General features: G+C 38.0%; 1 protein-coding gene across 2 annotated transcripts; it reads left to right on the forward strand.

Moving 5' to 3' along the window:
• Nucleotides 1-612: 612 nt before the first annotated feature.
• Nucleotides 613-19376, forward strand: LOC144648990 (sodium/hydrogen exchanger 8-like). Of its 2 annotated transcripts, XM_078508442.1 has the most exons (19): nt 613-808; nt 946-1112; nt 3304-3384; nt 4336-4394; nt 4712-4795; nt 7147-7248; nt 8142-8176; nt 10116-10259; nt 10779-10917; nt 11558-11663; nt 11946-12062; nt 12362-12444; nt 14856-14967; nt 15453-15595; nt 15895-15954; nt 16129-16260; nt 16341-17387; nt 17871-17914; nt 18050-19376. In XM_078508442.1, the coding sequence occupies exons 1-17, from the start codon at nt 696-698 to the stop codon at nt 16446-16448; spliced, it is 1785 nt and encodes a 594-aa protein (XP_078364568.1). In that variant the 5' UTR covers nt 613-695; the 3' UTR covers nt 16449-17387; nt 17871-17914; nt 18050-19376. The 2 variants fall into 2 exon arrangements, with proteins under 2 accessions (XP_078364568.1, XP_078364569.1); XM_078508443.1 differs by lacking the exon at nt 17871-17914 and having other exon boundaries at nt 16341-17432.
• The last annotated feature ends 1858 nt before the right edge of the window (nt 19377-21234 follow it).

The raw sequence follows: 21234 nt of genomic DNA on the forward strand, positions 1-21234 counted from the left end.
ACGAATCACGTAATACTGGAAAGAAATGGAAGTCTTGAATCGATAAAGAGTGTAGTGCTAGGTACCATAGCCTGTGTAGTCGGGAAGGGGAAGGAGAAGGGGAGGTCAAGCGCGAAAAGCGATGGGCGGGTGGGGGAGGGGTCTCCCCATCGCGCCTCGCACTCTCTCCTCGCCTGTCGCGCAACTCCCCTTCTCTCTCCCCTTTTTCACTCCTTGTTTCTCCCCCCTCCCTCCCCCTCCTTTGGCATTTCTCTTCCCGCTTTCTTTTCGCCCAATCCTCGATAGCCCGCAGAACAGGCGGTTTATTTTTTCGGGGTTATTGCGAGGTCGCGCGGAGCGCGAGGGAAAAATAAACCGCCTGTAGCCAGACCATTGTTCATGCTCTACCGCCCACTTTTCTGATTGACATGAAAGACTGAGAAAGGACCAATCACTGAACGCTTAAATTTATTAGCGCGAAAACAGGTCTCAAGTATCAGGCGGTTTTAAAAACTCGCACTTCGCGCTTTGACCCGCAAAATAAACCGCCTGTGTTCTGCAGGCTAAATCCTCGACCGAATCCATCATTTGAGCCTGTTGGCACGTATTCATAAAAGTATGCGCGCGCAACAACAAATTTTGTGTTTTGCAGCAGTGACGTTCTCTTCGATCCATGAAAAATCTCGTTGAGAATCGGCGACTTCTTTCTTTTTACGATGAAGATTCCGACATGGAGAACTCTAGTCTTTCTCCTTGTTGTCAATGCAAACGGTTCATTGTGTCAGACCGACAAACCTACAGAGAATCCAGCCACAAACAGTTCCACAGGGTGAGCCACTAAATGATAAAGATAACCTCAGAAAATTACCAGCTATTGAATTGTGTTTACACGGGTCATTTATTCTTTTCAAGTATTTTGACTGTTGTAGCATTTATTAACACTTGAATGTTTATATCGCTTTTTAGCACGAAAAACATAACAGATCCAGGAAAGATAAACGGTACAACAAGTGCTCCAACTACAACAACACAACCTCCGACAACAACGCTTGCACCGACAGAAGAAATCCCCGAACCACCCGAAGTAGAACAACACAGTTCCATGACGATATTTTTTATTCTTCTGGTCGTAGGTATGATATTAAATGTTTTTACGAAAATGTTGGTTAGTTTGTGACTATTAAATTTGTAACGTAAAATAACAGGAAACAAATATTCCCAGCTGTTTCATTGATGTAAGCTTGTAGATCGATGTTTCGGTAGCAAATAATTCAGACCATTGGCTGCTTCTCTGCTTGCAATATTTTGGTTTGAATAATGTTTCTGTTTGTTAGCCAAGAATTGTAAAATGAAATAAAATTCTAAGAATAATCAAGGGCGATCTTTTTCTTAACAATTTAAAAAGAAGTTTGTCAGGAAGTGTCACCAAACATATTTTTTGATTAAACATTATTTTAAAGGAAATAATAGATGGCTAATATACTACTGTTTTCAAATAAAACACCTTTTTTACCTCTTGTAAGATTCAGGCTGAAAACTGGCTATTAGGTCTTTCACCATAAGATTTTCAATTGATATCTTCCGGTTGTTGTGATTAATTACCCCAAGTATGCAGCTAATCTTGTATTGACATTTGAGGCTGTCATTAATAATTATTACAAAAAAAAATTGGCTTTGTTTTTAGGGATCAAGTTACTAAAAAACATAAGAAAACCAAACCTTAAAGTACTCATCATTGTGTAATGCTTCCCTAGTTCTGCAAAGTAATGTTAAGGACGTTGCTAATTAGGCTAACCAGAGGGTCGTACAGGGGTATTCTCGTGATACATGATTGGCTTATTTAATTTACCGTGAAACAAAAATTGTATAAATTGTTCTTCGTGATCTGTGATCCAAAAGTTTTTCGTGATCCCTGAAGAACTTGAATTAATAACCACTATTCCTGATTTAACCACTTTATTTCACATGATTTTGAGTTGCGAGACCTCAAACGTGACCTCCATACAATAATCATTATCACAAAGTCTTGTAAGGCAGCAGCAACTTGCACAAATCTATGATAAACGGATGTAATATGCAGCCTTTCTCAATCCATTTTGCTCTCTTCAAACACTCCTCCTTTGCCCCTTTTGTTTGTATAATAGCAGGATAAAAGAGAATGTTACTTGCTTATTTTCGTTATCGGAGAAAATGAAATTTCGATCTCCGTGATCTTTGGGTGCGTTTCTTTGGGAAAATCCAAAATTGGATCATTGATCTCAGATCACACGGATACTTTGCTCCCAAAGAAACGAAGAATCCGAAAACGGATTTTTTGCCATGACAACCCCGTAAACACATTTCGCACAGAACATAAAATATCAGCACAAATTTATTTTTCGTCGAATGTATCCTAGCTAAAATAATTTAAGCATACAAAATCTTTTACAAAAACCACACATCGAAGTAGATCTTCTTTAGCGTTAAGCACAATGTGGCGAGAAAGCATCTGAGAGCGAAGAATGATTGCGAAATGATCAGTGCAAATTTCACTCGTGACAATTTCAAAAGGATACAACTTCCGTAGGCACACAGTGGCTGTTCTAGAAAACCTGTATCCCGTTTAAAATGATACTACATACCTATCTGAAGCTACCGTTTCCTTTTATCGTGAAATATTTTTGTATTTTGATCGAAATAACCGCCTAAAACGTTCCATATGACAGTGTTTTTAAAGAGCGAACCTGTATTTTCACAGCAAAGACCGCTGGGCCAAGGTACTTTTTTCGAATCCTTTCCCAAAGAAAGCACGGATCATGAATCCTAAAAATCCGGATTCAGATATGATCTGATGTATCCACTCGAAGTGTGGATTCTTCAGATCATTGATCCAAGATTAATCTATTTTCGGATATAGGTAAAGAAACGCAAAATCCGTTTTTGGATCAAGAATCCGGATTTGGATTTTTCCCAAAGAAACGCACCCTTTGATCCATTATTTTTTCTTCCCGTGAACCATGCCAGAACCCCCCCCCCCCCCCTCCCAACCCTTCCCTGTACGACCCTCTAACCAGAATGCTGTTCAGGATAAAAGTAGAAACTCAACACTTAAACTTGAAACTCAAATTCATGAAATATACAATCCCTATTCTTGAATAGCTGTTACAAACAGCTACATTTAATAGTTGTTGTAAACCCCTGGTTTGTTAAATTTCGGACTTACCAGTACCTTCCTAGCTTATTGGTTCTTAGCTGATAGGTCACAAGATCAAACAGCATGACCTTTCATAGTCTGGTAAATCTTTTCCTGTTCCATTATTGACTATCCTTTTGTTTTGATTATAGCCCTTTGCATTTTATTGATCCACTTTTTGCTGAAGACTAAATTTCACTACCTTCCTGAAAGTGTAGCAGTTGTATTTTTGGGTAAGTTTTTTTTAGCTACAGTTAGAAGAACTGCATTTAAATTTAATTTTCAACATCATCAGTGGCAATTAACTTATGATATTAAAGTACAGTCAAACCTCTAATAATAGACATCTGTAGGCAGGCACTTTTAAGCATTTCTGACTTCCCCAAAGAGACATTTGGTCATGCTCCCAGCCACATACTTTTTAGCCTCCCGTAGGCAGACACCCCTCCTTGGTGGACATTTTGTCTGGGCTCAAGATTTCTGTTTATAGGAGGTTCAACTGTACCTTTTTTAACAAATATGATTGAAACATGACTTTGACTGTTCCTTAAATTAATTTGTCAAATAATTAATTAATTAACTGCTCAGTTTATTCCCATACACTGTGTTGGTGTTAGTCTCAGTATCAGCCAAATGTTTTAAAAATCAACCAACCAAAATCACTACCCAGTTTTAGGGTAGCAAGACATCTGTATTTAGTGGCCATTTCAGTCAGACATCTCTCACAGTGGCTGAAGTTCAGGCTATGCTGGTGTTCTGGTTTTACTTTAGAATGCAATACAATACTTTGGGAAGTGGTTGCCCAATCTCCTGAGCCTGAGGCTCATTAAAAAACACTCAACCAAAACAAAGTAAAGAACTTGATGACTATAGGGCTTATTGCACTGAGGTCAACTCAATTTTTTTACACAATTTGTCTTAAAACTTTGTTTTGATCTGCAAGGAGTTGCTGACAGAATTACGGTAACATTTGAGGAGGTTTGTGGTGTGTTTCACTGCAGTGTGTTGCCTACAGCAGTTGCAGGACGTGATGTTTGAAACATTAGCTTGGTGTAACACCATACAGTAACCATGTCTGGCCAGGCAAATTGGGCTGTAAGGCTTAAAAACGGGTAGAATTATTTAATGAAACTATTGTTGCTAATTAGGTAAATAGGCCTCAACAAGTATTTGTTTCATTTTAGGTGCATTAGTTGGTTTGGTCATAAAAGCTTTGAGCCACTTTGCTCTTGGAGACTGGCGGGTTTGTATCAGTTCTTGCATTGTGTTGACAGTTGTTATTACCTAATTACTTAAAAACTAAAAAAAATCTTAGGGTTATTATAAGGAGTTTCTTCAAGAAGCTCTTTAGTATAACAATGAGTGATAAAAAATGGTAAAACTAAGGACCTATAAATGTTCATAATAATCATCTTAGTTTACTTTCCTCCCTTACAAGTTTGTCGATGTGTTGTATAAAACACATCAACACCTTTCATTAATAAGTAGGTGTACAGCTGTTGTGTTTGCAGTTGTCAATTTATTTTCTCAATATACTTTTTTTTGTTTCCTTTGTGACAGAAAGAGGAGCACTTCAATCCTACTGCATTTTTTCTTATTTTGCTGCCACCAATAATTTTTGAATCAGGTTATTCACTCCATAAGGTGAGATGGCAAATTTTTTAACCTTTTTTTGAAAACAGTAGTTAGAGAGATTTTACTTCAACCTTGAAAATTGATAGTGGTGAAAGCGCTCGCCTCTCACCAATATGGCCCAGGTTCAATTCCCAGACCTGGCGTCATATGTTGGCCATGTTATCCTCCATGCTCCCATATTTTTTTGGGGGGTTCTCTGGATTTTCTACCTCCACAAAAACCAACACTTCCAAATTTCAATCAAATCGAGAATATACCATTCCACAAGCTTCTTAGTTCTAGCTTTTAACATTACCATCTCTAAAAAAAGTAATTTATTATTATTTTTTTTACTCAAAATTAATAGATATTATAAGACACTAATTAGGCAAAACTGTTTCAAATATTTGTCTAATTAGCTGAGCACTTCAGTTTTTAATTGAGCTTCAAAGTATCAACTCAACAACAAAGAATGTTTGGACTCATTAGCACGTTTTCCACCCAGAAATTTTGTAGTTTTTGAATGCAAATACTACACACAAAGAGCTAAGCTCACATTCACTAGCCTGCGTTGCAGACGAACAAAACCCTGGTATAGTGCGTCTGCGAATTAACGCACAAAAGCTTGTTCCGGCCCCCCGCGTGTTACCAGGGATTTCTATAATAACCTCTGATTGGCTCTTGAATAGGGCTGTTCTTTCGTGCGCTGTGATTGGTCGAATGGATCTCATAACACCATAGTTACGCTTTTGATGGATAACAGATACAAAATAAACTTGATGGCGATCACGGCAGATCGGCGAGAATTAGCTTTTGAAGCAGTAAAAAAGCAGCCAGTTCGAATTATCTGATAAAAAGAAATCAACAATAACGACAAGAAGCAAACACAACTGACAAGCAAAAAGGTCATGGTAGAAATGTTAAATAATCTACATTTGTCTTGTGGTGAAAGAATGTCACACAACGAACATCCGTCCTCCGTGATGAGAAGCAACACACCTTGCAACACAATAAACAGCCGAACCCGGCATTACAAATGCAGAATGCAAGTAGTCGACATCTTCACGGAAAATTTAGGACCAGAGCGAATATTTCGAGAGCTCAAAAGATATCTTGCAAATATGAATGTTTCAAGACTAACCGCAATAGTAATTACATATGACAAATTTAAAAGAGAGGTGTCAAAATATACAAACGGAAAGCCGTGCAGACTATGACCTCTACACATTTGCTATTAAAGCGACAGTCTTATGGCTCTACTCAACTTAAAACGCCTCCAAATAATACAGCTGACAGCATATAGTGCCCTTTCTAAACAAGTGAAAAGCGAAATAAATTGGATGACCAATTCCACAGAACGGCAAATGTACAAATCATATGACTGGTATCTGGTATTCATCGAACGCGTAACTATGGTTTCACAAGATCCACTCGACCAATTACGGCGCACGAAAGAACGGCCCTATTCAAAAGCCAATCAGAGGTTATTATAGAAATCCCTGGTAACACGCGGGGGGCCGGAACAAGCTTTTGTGCGTTAATTCGCAGACGCACTATACCGGGGTTTTGTTCGTGCAGACGCACTATACCGGGGTTTTGTTCGTCTGCGGCGCAGGCTAACATTCACAAGCTCTTTAAACTCTTGGAGTAGATTTGTTTGCACCACGTTGCCTTTCCTAGGCAAATGAGGCAAACTGTAAATTGAAGCCAGAGAAGAGTCGCCTTTATGTACTGAAGGATGGGGCAATATGGTTTCTCACATCAATACAATACCAATATGATACTGGGCTTTTTATTCACTTTCGATACTATGATGTCATTGACTGGTACATCACATGATTTGTTTGACCAAATAAGGGACAGTGAATGTATGTGATCATTGTTTAGTTCAGACAAGTTAAAGATTGGCAAGACTACAAGTCAATTTATTGACAAGAACACCGTTAGTTGTTACTCAGGCCTTGCTCAATCTCAATTAATTTATAATCCAGTGCTTATCAAAAGAGTGCAGGCTCAAGTCACATGCAGTGTTGAAAGCGTATCGAAAGCAGCAATATTTTTGGCAAGCCTTGCTGTTTCCCGATGATTTCCTGGTAAAGCAGTATTGAATATTAGGTACCAGTACTGGTTTATTTACTGTAAATAAACTAAAAATAAAAATATTGAAAATCACAAGATCTATGCATAGTTTTAGATTTGTGTTTGTTTTACATTCACTTATTAAGTTTGTTTTAGAATTGTGATAATGCATGTTAGACAAAGATATCTTGATTAAAAAAAAAACTTAACTTAAATAACTTATAAATAATTTAACCAAAAAGTTCATCTCATTTGGAATCTCTTTTTGGTGTATTCTCACCTATGTCATTCTGTTTCTTTAGGGTAATTTCTTTGCCAACATAGGCTCAATTATAGTTTTTGCCATCTTTGGAACAGCTGTATCAGCAATTGTCATTGGAGGGGGTATCTATTTATTGGGAAAGGTAAGATGGAATTGTACTGGATGGAGGTTTGACATCCAAAACTAGCACTAATTATTGTAACTGTATTCAGTTTGTCACAACAAAGACCCCAACAATAGCCAAACCCATGACCTTTGGTACTCCCATTGCATGCTCAAACTACTGAGCTACCATCTTTGTATTTATCACATCCAAAATCATTTTGAGAAATGATTTTTTCATCCCTGAATGTGGGTTCTGAATAGAAATGTTCATCATGGTTAGCTTTTAAATAAATTTAATATTATTATATAAACTGCAGTGGTTTAGCAAGTGGTAGCAAATCGAGAAAAATGGTATCACACGTGTGGATAAAAATGGTATCCACACATGTGTGATATCATTTTTGACCAATCAGCTCGCAGAGTTTGCCATGTTTCAATGCTCAGTGAATCGATATTTAGTCGAAACATCTTCGGATCTTCCTCTGCAATCTTCGGAAATTTTCGGAAAATGTTCGGAATCATTCGTACAACCTTTGGACAACATTTTGAAAATTTTCGGAAAATGGTCGGAAATCTTCGGAAAATCGTCAAAAACATCGTAATTAGTAGGTTTATATAATGAACAGAATAATATGTGGTTGCTTGGAGATATGAAATTTATCTTCTCATATTCAAATCCGATATGTCACTCGTTCGCTGCACTCACTCGTGAGCTATCGATTTGAACACTTGAAGATAAATTTCATATCTCCGCGCAACCCTAATTATTATCCTCTATATTATTATTATCATTTATTTGATGATGTAGTCACTTGTGATGTGAATCACAACAATTTGGCTGTTCACTGTCTTCATCAAGCAATGTGGTCGACTTGGAAAACTTGGGAAATATAAGTGCTGATATCAAACTGCTCTTTTGTTATTTTCTAGGGTGGTGTTGCATTTCAACTTGACTTAAGAGAAAGGTAAGTTTTGGTCACATGTCCTTGGTTATTCCCATATGGACTAACAAATGTTAGCTCATATTAAGCAGCTGTGTCACAATACATCAAAGATCAAGCTTGAGATGGAATGCAGACAACTTAGTTGAATAAATTATTTTAGGCTAAAGTTTTCGCGATACACAATCTGTGACATAGCTCCTTTAAGTCTTTCCTTCTAATATGCTACCACTCTTGTAGTAGCATATTATTTATGTTCTCAAGTGTTGACCTGGGGCTAAATTGGAGAAGTTTGGACAGCTGTGTTCACCACAGCTAGGTGCCTTACCAAGATGGCACTTAACTATGGGGTCAGGTAGCAGCTCCCACAAGGCCTTACATGAATGGCTCACTGTCCTTTGAAGGAACAGTAGAACAAACAACAAGAACAATGCCCCAAAACAATAGCAACTAATACACTAGAGGACCCGGGGGGGGGGGGGGTACTCAAAAAAGTTTTATACGGGGAGGCTCCGCCCCAAGTTCTAACCCCTTGTAAACCCTTTTATCTACCATTTTTGACAGAAATTGTACCCCTTTCGTATACCTTTAACTGAAAAAGGTGCCCCTTTCATATACCTAAAAGACATGGCGTGGACTTAAAATAGGACGTTTTCTTGTCATTTTTATGTAGCGCTTAATAAATTTAATTAATACAGCCATAAATTGCCTCTGTTCGAAATATTTTAATTAAAGGCCCTTTTAATAGCCAAATGACAGATTTACATACCCTTTCATATACTTAAACTCGTGAAATCCCTACCCTTTTATATACCTGAAGCATGAATAACTAAAAGTGGCTATAAGCCACTAAACTCGGAAAAGTTATTTTGAAACAAGAATCGAAAACAACAAATTGACAAATAAAGGTTTGCTAATACAAATGATGTTATACTTTCCAAACTTCTGTTTACTTCACTTTGATTGTCATCAAATACTGATCGAGAGCAGACCGAAAGGCCAAGAGATACAGTTCCCATCTGTTGCAAATTAATTTCTTTCTTTTTATTTTTCCTTTTTGTTATTTGAAGGTAACGAAAAATAATAATAATTATAATAATAATAATATCATTGGCTATAAGTCGAGCGATTTTTTTTCACCAAATCGTACTGAAATAAATTCATCTTTAGCTGAGTGTTTTAGTTAGGTTAGTTTTTCTAACTGGTTCTCAAAAACCAAAGGTTTACGGTCTCGGTTTATAGCTGAATAAATATCGTAATATTATTTCAAGAAAACTGACATTAATACAATATTTCGGTTGGTGACTAAGCTTGTTAATTTTATGTAATTTAACAAGAAATGTAGGTATCAGAGAAAAGGTCTAATTCTCTAGAGGCCTTAGAACACTTGCACGCATTGCGTGCATATGTCTAACAGGGAAGGAGTGATGGAGTGAAGGAGTGAAGGAGTGAATTCACTTCGCTCACTACAACTCTTTTCCGAGTTAAAAAGGTACCCCTTTCGGGCGGAGCCTCCCCGTATGGGCCATTATAGGGAGTACCCCCCCCCCCCCCGGGCTAGAGGACTAGTGGAAATACAAGCTTGTGCGAGCTGCTACACTACTGTAATTATTGAGTGACAAGGAGTCTTACTTTCCTTGATCACACTTTTGCAAGGTTTTTCTTTGGCTAACAATTTGCCAGGTGCCCATTTATACTTCAGGATGAAGAGAGGGCAGTGTCCTTCTCAAAAACACAACACAATAACCCAGTCTAGGGTTAACCTTTTCGTCAAGAATCCAATACATGTATGTAGAATTAGCCCTCAGGCCACCACACCTCCCATGAAATTTGGTAATTGGACAGGCTATGATTATTCTGAGTTTTCTATAATATTTTATGAAGTAGCATATAATTATGTAGATGTGGTTATTATGTACTCGTAGGTGAATGAATTATAAATCTCTATTTGATTTTTTTACAGCTTTGCATTTGGGTCACTGATCTCAGCTGTTGATCCAGTAGCCACACTGGCCATCTTTCATTGCTTGGATGTTGATCCAACGTTAAACATGTTGGTGTTTGGCGAGAGTATTCTTAATGATGCAGTCTCTATTGTTATGACCAAGTGAGAAACAATTAAGGCCTATGCAGGGGAATCTTTCAAATTCAAATAAAGCTGTGTTTAACGGAGTGGAGGAGGCTAGTGGTGAATATATTTACTGAGCCGCGAAACAGCTTGGTAAATATCCACCACTAGCCAGTGACACTAAGATGAATAGTTGTTTTAGTATACTAAAACAGTGAGATAATATTGCCTATAAGGATGATTTTTGACTTGTTTATTCCAGCCAAAGATTACAATTTTCTCGCGCATTGCTCGGAGGTGAATAGCAAAGGATATTCAGAGTTTGAGTAGCCAATCAGCGCACGCCAAAAATGCTATCCACTGTTTTAGTATATACTAATTAAAGATATTCCCTGCAGTAGCCTCCACTTCAAGATAGTTCCAGTTCAATGCCAGGAATGTAAATATACCACTTGGTTCTATCACCATTTAACATGCGGAGTTATGTGTGTACATGTGACATCCTTTTCCTCCATCCCAAAGTAAAATATTAACCTTGTGATAATTTATTTTTTGCAGTACTATTCTTGAAATGGGAGCTGAACAATATGCAGACAGCAGTGCTTTTGAGACATTCTTTTCTGCTGTGGGGAACTTTCTGGTCATGTTTTGTGGTTCAGCAGCCATTGGAATTTTGTTTGCTCTGATAAGTGCATTAATATCCTTGAAACTAACTTCATATTAGCATGATGGTAGCCTTAATTGTTTATACTTAACTTAAATGATCAAATTATTTCCAGTATTCAGTTAAACATTTGAAATACATGAATCAATCAAACAAATTCTCTTGAGCCAAATTTGACTGTAAAAATCCCATGAACGGTAATGATTCGATTTAGCACCCGGGGCGCCTATTTACTTTTGGTACCTCAAAGGAGGGCGCTTATTCGAGACAGGGCGGTCATTTGTGACAGGGGGCTTATTTCATTTTTTGAGAAAAAACCGAATGTTCAAAACAACACTTTAAAATAACTAACCAAAACAGAAACTGTAACAGTAATTTTAGCAGTTAAATATAATTATACATGTACGGTACAGTGAATGTTCATGAGTTTATCTATGCTTAGGAATTGGGGCGCTTGTTAGAATAGGGGTGCTTATTGACAGAAGCACATTTGAAGGGGTGCACTTATTCGGAAGGGGGAGCTCATTTGAAGGAGGGCCCTAAATTAAATCATTATGGTATTTGTAATTGTTTATTTATAACTGTATTTTAACTGCATTTTCTTTGGGAAAAGCTGTGCTCTAGGCAGTAGAGCAAGTATTCAGGAATGCTTGTTTTTCCTTGACAATGACACCTTTTGAAGCATGTTGATTTACGCAGCACACCTTCTTTAGAACTTGGCACCATGCTAATATTCTCTTATGCACCTTATGGCTTGGCAGAAGGTCTAAAACTTTCAGGTAAGCCCTATAATACAGACATACTTGATATCTCCATATTCAACCAACTGTTGGAAAACAGCAAATTGTTTAGCCTGTGAAGCAGATGCCTGTGTAGTCTTTGGGCACACATTTGGGAAATGGCAAAAGGCACAAGATGGCCATGCATGGCTGATGTGCCTTTCCCAAATGTGCTTCAAAAAACTACACAGGCACATTCCATCCAGCAAGAAAAATAGGCAACCTTTATCTAGTTTTATCTTCATGTAATTCTTATTCAATTTTGTTTTTGTTTCATTGCAGGTATTATGGCCATTTTGTTCTGCGGCATTGTCATGTCACACTACACTCATTTTAATTTGTCACCAATGACGCAGATTACAGTACAACAGATTTTCCGCACAACAGCTTTTATGGCAGGTATACTTAATTTAGTGTTTGTCTGTCACTGCTCAAAATATTACTTTCCCCTTAATGACTGTTAACTGTTTTAAAAGTATATTGTTTGTAAGTTATTAGATTTTGGGAATGAAGTGTTATGCTTTTGAGTTGGGGCCATTTGTATGAGTGAAAGTCTCTGTTAATAATCCTTAATTTTAGATGGCTGATATGGTGGCCTGATGTTACATTAGACTCTAGAACTGTAGGTCCAAGTTCTCAACTCTGATATTTATTATTTATCTGTCATTTCAAGTGTTCCTTGTTCCTTTTTATTGCAGAGACGTGTGTTTTTGCTTACTTAGGAATGGCAATTTTTAGCTTTAAGCATCAGTTTAGACCAGCATTTGTTATATGGACTATAGTGAGTACCATTGCTCTGTTTCTTTGTCAGTTAAAATTACTGTATTTATTCGATTAAGCGCCCAACCTCGAATAAGCGCCCACCCTGCAGGTAGGAAAAGTTAATAAGCGCCCAGCCTCGAATAAGCGCCCACCCTCCACCTCCCTCAGAAAAAAACCCTGAAGTGCACAAGAGGAGTCTTGAAATCAACTTAGTACTACTAATAGTCCATCAGCTAGTGGGGTTGTATGGCTCACTTAAGGGGAACAAACGAAACTTGTCTAATATTACTCTTTGACTATTAAGCATCATACAAATGTGTGATAGCAAGGATAAAACGGTAGCTTTCACTGTGTAAACCGAATTTGAAATTTGCTCTCATATCCTTCTTTTGGCCGCCATCTTGGATTTTAAAACAAAAATCCTTAATTTTTTTTATTCGTTCTTAAATACTTACTGATTTTTTGCTTAGATATATATTTGAGAGGTACTACATATTCGGGACATTATTTTAACATTGTTTACGGTAATAAAAGCAAAGTACGCAATAAATGAGGTCGCAATGTCCGCAATTTTGTTTTTCAGCTCGTTTTCCTTTTGCTCCTCAATCATCTAAAATAACAAAATTACCATAAAGGCGTTCCATTGCAATGCTACGTTTTTTCAAGTATACTACACCATTAATCAGTATACCCCAAATCAGAGTACATAGCTACGTCCACGCATAAGGTTAGAATAGGGCTCAGTTAAGAGATTGTTGAGTACAGAACAGACAGAATCGCCACACTCGTATAAAGTCCTCCTTCACTGCTGCTATGCTTCTGTCAACTCTTCTGGAGCGGTGAAGGAATTACTGGAAGGGAATCAGTAGCTCTTAAAAGATTGTGGCTTGAAAATTTCCTCTTGTAACATTGAGTTCGGTTAGTGGAGATGCCTCGCGTGGTGGGAGAACCTCTGGCTTTACTTTCCCGAGCGCCGTTCACTTTTCTCTGGCTTCACTTTCCCTGGCGCCGTGAATCTCATAGCACAGCACATCCACACTCTGACACGTCTTCTCGTACAGCTGATACACTTATGCTTTCGTATCTTTAATGATCACCTCGGATACTGCAACTCCTCCCCGCTAATCGCCATAGCTCGGACGTACGTTTCGTACGTTGGCAAATCTCCACTTTTCTGGTCTTCGCACCTCTTCCCTCTTTTTTAAAGTACTTTGCATGTCCGTGGGACCATATGTTTGAAATAAAGGGCTGGGTTGGAAAATGACGATTGTTTTTTAGGGGGATTTATTCAAGACACTTGAATGGCAATAGTATTTTATCTACGCGCTCTCTTTTCTTCGTGAAATAATTTTTAAATCTGCACTTTTGCTTTATTTTGTGGTACAAACAGTCATATTGTGAACAGTAATCAGCCGTGGCGACGTCACATATGACATCACGTTGTTGTTTTTGAAACACTAGAATGAACGAAATCATGTTGTTAGTTCCAATAAGTTTTAAATTTGTGTTTGAAAGCGATTCGTTTACGTTAAAAGAATGCAGGCAGCTTTGTAGCTTTTTCACCCCAAAAATCCAAGATGGCGGCCAAATTAAGAAGCGTATAGGGGAGCCAATTTAAAATTCGATTTATAAGTGAAAGCTACCGTTTCAACCTTGCTATCATACATTTTTGTGATGCTCAATAGGCAAGGATTAAGATAAGACATGTTTCGTTTGTTCCCCGAAAGTGAGCCATGAACCCAAATTTTCGGATCTCAGCTGATGGACTATAAGAGACTTCTGCGAAGACCGAGTATTCTTAGTATTTTAGTTTTGCTTTGGTACATCTTTACGTTTTATTATTATTCATTGTTTTGTTGCAAAATAAAGTAACTACTTGCTAAAAGCGGTGAAAATTTAGTAAGCGCCCAGCCTCAATTAAGTGCCCACCTCGAATAAGCGCCCACTCTCAAGGTCCAAAAATTTAATAAGTGCCCAGGACGCTGAATCGAATAAATACGGTAATTTTGATTCTTGAATATGGTACATCAAGTGGATGTGACGATCTTATTGAATATTCTTATCTTCTATTCTGTTTGCCAAAGTTGTTTTTCTCCTCTGTTAAGCATTCAAGGTTGTTGCAACCAAATAAAATTTCCTGAGCAGCAACCTGTTTGTTTAAATTGTTTTTGACCATGTGGATATATTAAGCTATCCCAGTTAAAAAAAAGCCCACCCAAAACCCTTAAAAAGTTGAAAGTCGAGTCGGGTTCCATCAACTAGAATTTTTATACAGTATGTGGGAAAGAACGATATGTAAAAATCAATCAATTTTCTGTGGCTGATCTTCATCTTAATTATCACAAAGTACATGCCTTTATTAATTTATGCATAAATGACCAACTAATAGATTAAAATATTTAACTTGTTTGTGCTTTTCTTCACCTTTAGATTCTTTGTTTAAGTGGAAGAGCGGTGAACATTTTCCCACTGTCTTCTCTTGTAAACCAGTTTAGAGATGTCAGAATCCCTAGAAAGACACAGTTCATCATGTGGTTTAGTGGTATGTTTGAACTAGAAACTGTTTGTATAAAAACAGAGCATAGGCTTCCATGCATGAACCACATGTCAGAGTAGAGCTCAGCCCAAAAACCAGAGACACTGCATCTTCAACAACAACAACAACAACTTTATTTGTACCCTAAATAAAATTCAATTTACAAAAACTAGATAGAATAAAATAAAATGAGTACATGGCTGCCCGAAAAAAACACTATTAGCTAATGAGAAACTGGGCAGCCCTCTTCATTCAACACATCTTTTTAAGTTTGTTGTCCATCTTAGTCTTCGTTAGTCAAAAAGGTATCGTAAAATACCGTGACATAACACCTTTAAATTTCACTTCGTAAAATTTAGATCATATTTAACATGCTCTCTGATAAGTCACGAATCATGTAGAAGTAGAAAATAGTTGAAAAAAGTTTATGACAATAGAGATTAACATCAAAACAGGAGCACTGGAGGTAACAGTTGTTTTGTTTTTTCCAGGGTTGCGTGGTGCTGTGGCGTTTGCTCTTGTACTTCACCTGCAGCTGGATGACGAAAAGCGACATGTGCTTATCACATCTACACTTATTATTATCATGTTCACAATTCTCTGTTTAGGAGGATCAACTCTTCCCTTGCTAAAGGTGAGTAGTTCTTGATTATACAACTTTAATGCTGCTTGTTAATTCTTATCAAGGTCAATTATTGTTTTCTGATTTGATTTGAGAAATTCCTGAGGGTGTCTATAATGCTATTCACTTCACTAGACGTGTAACTGCCAATACGGCTAGTGTATCCCAGTGTCGTGGGAAATATTGCACAGTTACTGCTAATAACCACAATATACAGTGATATTGTCTATAAAGTAAATAAATCTTAGACATTTCAAGGTTGTTTTTTCCCTAACCCGCCACTGACCATTTTTGGTATGATTCTTTTGCAGTTGCTGAAAGCAGACCAAGGGTTGGAAAAAGGTTTAACACTCAGTAAGACACAAACAGAGGTCAGTAAGGGTTTTTTTTTTCATTCATTTATCCAGTCAAAGCATTCGTTGCAACGTTCGTTGGGCTCACCTTCTTTCTTGCCTTCTTTGTACCTTGTCAAACAATGTTTTACAAGACAGTTGTCTTTTAGAGTTTTTCAACTTAATCTTGAGCTCATGTTTGTTGATATACAGGGCAAAGCTGTAGATGCTGACCAACTTACAGATGATGAGTGGAGAATAAGCAGCAGAAAAGCTCTCAAAGGCTTTACACGGCTTGACGCTAGATATTTCATTCCATTCTTTACTAGAAAGTTTACAAGACAGGTATGTTAGCTTACTGTGATCAGTTCTTACAACAGATTGCCTGTGATCTTACTTTGCGTTTGTCTCTGATGTTCTCCCAGGAGGTTCGCGATGCTCATGAAGAGATGCAGCGATTAACAAGTCAGTTATACAGTGAGGTACATAGCGACCTTGCCTCTGAGGATGACGAGGCAGAGAGTAGACTCTAGCATTGAAATAATGAGGGCGTCCTTATAAAGTCTCATGTCAAAGACTCTAAAGAGACGTGAATTCCGAGGAATCGTCTTGGACTTTATTGAGGATTTCTCACGGATAGAAAGATTTAGTATCTTGAAAAATATATTGTATTGGAAAACTGTCTCAGAAGAAGGTAATGCTAGAAAATGACCCTATCTCAAAATCTTAATATCTAAACTGGGACAAAACAGAAACAAGGGCCTCGCAGTGAGCTCTGTTTTATTGTAAACCCAGTTTTTACAGTCAAGGTTTAGTAAGGCATTTTGTGCTGTAAACATACTTAGTACTTCATACATTTTTCTGCGACTCTATAGCAGACTGGCAAATTGGAGTTAAAAATTGACCATGCAGTGTATGAAAACGCTGGTAGAAATTTTTAACACTGGATTTCTAACAGTCACTGTTATTTTGGAGGCGAATTGTCTTACTATAAAGCTGTGGCCAGCAAAGTCATCCAGTAAAAACTTCTTAGAGTACAGGAAATGGTTTCGTCCCGATATTAAGAACGAATCCACAATCGAATCAAAAATAAGTTTATCGGTTTTGACATCAATTATTAGAGATTTAATACATCGAAATGAACTTATTGTGCAGAGACTGCCTTTGTATCATATACCTCCGGGAATTTATTAGAACTCTGGTTCTACTTAACTTTAAATATTCAAAATACAAGTTGTTTGTCGTAAAGGAAATTGATATTATTTCAAGAACTGCTAATGGCTGGCTCATTAGCTGATAAATTAAAACAACAGGGTGTGCTTGTACAGGGAGATAAGGAAAGAGAATCACTGTATTATTTGACTATGAAAACAAGTTAGAGTATATAAAAACAAGTTTAGGAGAATTATTTAAGGAGTATTAAAAATAAATTGTACATACATTCAGTATTACGTTTTTTCCATTGTGCCAACGTTTTGTTGTTGCATGTGATGATGTATGTATATATGTACATTAAGGTTTTGTTGTTACATGTAATGATGTATGTATATATGTACATTAAGGTTTTGTTGTTCATGTAATGATGTATGTATATATGTACATTAAGGTTTTGTTGTTGCATGTGATGATGTATGTATATATGTACATTAAGGTTTTGTTGTTGCATGTGATGATGTATTATTATGTACATTAAGGTTTGTTGTTCATGTAATGATGTATGTATTATGTACATTAAGGTTTTGTTGTTGCATGTAATGATGTATGTATTATTACATTAAGGTTTTTTGTTGCATGTGATAATGTATGTATATATTACATTAAGGTTTTGTTTTGCATGTGATAATGTATTATATATGTACATTAAGGTTTTGTTGTTGCATGTGATGATGTATGTATATATGTACATTAAGGTTTTGTTGTTGCATGTAATGATGTATGTATATATGTACATTAAGGTTTTGTTGTTCATGTAATGATGTATGTATATATGTACATTAAGGTTTTGTTGTTGCATGTGATGATGTATGTATATATGTACATTAAGGTTTTGTTGTTGCATGTGATGATGTATGTATATATGTACATTAAGGTTTTGTTGTTACATGTAATGATGTATGTATATATGTACATTAAGGTTTTGTTGTCATTTTTAGAAACTCGTGAGCCTACTTGTTCGAAGGTGTTTTTATAGAACTTTGTCAATTTTGACGTAAAAAACTTAACTAAGGGCCTGTTTACAAGCAGGTAGGGTAACCCTAGTGCTAGGGTTACCCTAGCAGGAGGGTTACCCTACCGCTCCCACATTTCTTCTTTTTTTCATCGACGTGTTTACAAGGCAGCTAGGGGTACCCTAGCGCTAGGGTAACCCTAGCTGAGCGCTAGGGGTACCCTAGCGCCTTGTAAGCGCTCTACTAGGGATAACTCGCCTACCCGGGACAACTATATTTTGGCTCCAAGAAGCTACCGAATATGTTTAAAAATACCGACAAAAACAGCGAATTGTGACCAAGAAACATCGTGTTCATTCACAATTTGTCGTATTTTTGCACTGGAACGGAATTATTTTCGAATAACAGCTTCTTACGACAAAATTTTACAAGGTTAACTGAAGCGTAACCGGTTTAAGTTGACCCGGGTAGTAAGGTTACCCTACCTGCGAATTTTTGCTTGTAAACCCGGGCTATCTTCTAACCCTCCCTAGCACTAGGGTTACCCTACCAGCTTGTAAACAGGCCCTAAAGGACGGACCATTTAAATTTTAAGCGTGGGGCCGGGGGAGGGGGGTATTGGGCAATGAAGAAAAAAAATTTGCACAAGAAAAGTGGAAAAAATCCTTGCGCAAGTATTCATGGGAAAAAACTTCAAGCAAGCCACACCTGCTTAACATGAATAGTGCAGAGGGTTATGTTGGAAACTTGCAAATACCAATCTTACAAATTGCCCCCTCCCCTCAAAAATTAACTGGTCCGTCCCTAGATGTTGTCAGCTTAATTTTTGATAAAGTGGCTTGGTAATAAGAGGAGCCGTCACTCAAGGCTTGCAAAGCAGTATTGTGTGACGACCCAATTCACGTCTTCCGAGGGTATCCGGTCACCTCGCCACCAGGGAATCTCGCCACCAACCAACTCGCCACCAAAACTGGTGTATTCTTCGTTCTTTAATCCATGAGCCGAGGTGACTTCGCTTGGTGGCGAGTTGGTTGGTGGCGAGGTGACCGGCATTCCTTCCGAGTACCATGTCCAAGTATCTAACATTCTAAATGGAAAATTCGCAGCGAGGTCGAAATTTGAACCTCGAGGCTTTTGAAAAGAATGCTTTTATAGTGTTCCTTTTAAATTTGATAATTCGTTGGTATTAATGTAAAATTGAGTTATAAAAGGGGCTCAGTCACTTGTTGTTAACCAGTAAACGTACGTCGCATCAAGCGGTGAAATTAAAAGCAGGTTATAATGGTTCTCTAAGCAGTGTTTGTTTGCTTGTTTGTTGCACATGTCTAGGTTTAGCACTTTCCCACCCCACCCAGGAACGAGACTGCTTTGTAGCTTGTTTCGGGAGATCCTGAGATGGCCATCAAAATCAATAGAAACCGAGGGCAAACAGTCATATAGGTTTAGCTCAACCCTGTGGCTGATCTTTCCAACATGCTGGATTATTGACGGTTTTGTCTAATTGCTGTCGGCTGTAATGGAGGTAAAATATAGCTTTAAAATCCGCAGTGCCGATTTTGACACCATCTGTTTACACGGATAAGATTTGGCACATTTCCGCTAAATTTTGTTACTTTCAACATACTTTTCAAGTTCATTAAATGGATACTTCAAAATACTGCTTGATAGTGTGTATACAGCTCCACTTGCTTTTGAGTTATTTTTTCAAAATAGCTCATATGAGTTTTCATAGCTCTTAGTCACCGCGATGTCCCGTGAATCAGTAAGTGGGTCAGTGAAGTATGTTTGTTTGTCACACCAACAGATTCAGACTATCAGAGCAATCATTGTAGTTAAAGGCAATTGACGAAATATGTGTCCGTGTCGCAGTTCTTTTCTGAAAGAATGTGAGGTGACAGAGACGCGAGTGCGACATGTGAGCCGAACAAGTTCCCACCGCCCGAATCCTCTAATATGATTTTCACACAACAATACAATTACTACAATACTACGAACTAACACAACTACATACCCTACTTTTAACTACTCTACCACTATTCTATCAGCTACGTACATCTCTTCCTCTTTTCTACTATACTCCCAGAAAATTTCACCCTTATCGAGTCAATTCAATTAGTTCTCTTGTGCAGCCAAAGTATGAGGAAAAATAAAAGGATAACAACCAGGAGTCCAAAAAAGTAAGACGTGAAGACTAAGAGAGAAAAAGTTGATGAGTCCTTCCCAAGAGATCTTTACCGATCCAAATAGTCTTTTCAAAGTCGTAAGCCCAATAAGAATGTTCACTAGGAGGGGACCTCCATAAGCCAAGGTAGAAACTTAGAGAAAGATGACTCTAGTTCGCCGCCGTAGGAGCACAAAACCACCCCCAAAGAGAGAAATCTCCCATCCAGTGGAAGATATGCTCTAGGAAGCGGAAATAAAGGGGAGAGTCTAGCAAGAGCCCGTGCAGAGCCGGCAGCGGAGTGGGGACAGTAGTCTCAAGGCTACAAAGATCACATCTCAACGTAGCCCACCTTCCTAGTGAGACGTCTATCCTTCTCTCATATAAAAGAAATCTTAGCGTCCCTCAACTGTACTGGACCATGACGCGGAAAGATCGGAGATACCCAGCGTTTGTTTTTACTCTCCCATTAGCGTGAGACAGCACTCACAATCAGTCTCCTCAAGCTAAAGTAAGTCAATGCAAAGAACAAGCCACTCATAGTGCCAGCGCTTTGTTTTTCATGTTTAGCTGTAACCAGCTATCCTACCGAAGTCATGACTATATTAAAGCTTCCAGAAAATTGTACAAAAGAGATGTGTCATCCGCAAATTGCGACAGTTTGAGCTCGTTGCCATACATATGCCTTGACTCCCGGGTGTGCGTATATAGACTCAGCTGAGAGGATGAACAAATCGGTGAGAGAGGACCCCGCCTCACACCTTTCGACGTTAACCCGCCCCCAACTGCGCCCCACACGGGCGATATATACTGCTACCAAAGTTAAAGGCAAAGATAGAATAAAGGGCACGAGAGAGTGAAAGCGCGAAGTGAGGGCAAAAGAATGCCGGGAATTTTCTTGTAGTAGAACATCGCTGATAAGTCTAATTTTTCCCCGATGTAGCGTCACAAAACTGTTAGATAGACGGCAAACTATTAGCTCTTCGCAGC

This window comes from Oculina patagonica, chromosome 4, assembly GCF_052425735.1.
Source record: "Oculina patagonica isolate OP01 chromosome 4, crgOcupat, whole genome shotgun sequence".
Classification (NCBI taxonomy): domain Eukaryota; kingdom Metazoa; phylum Cnidaria; class Anthozoa; order Scleractinia; family Oculinidae; genus Oculina; species Oculina patagonica.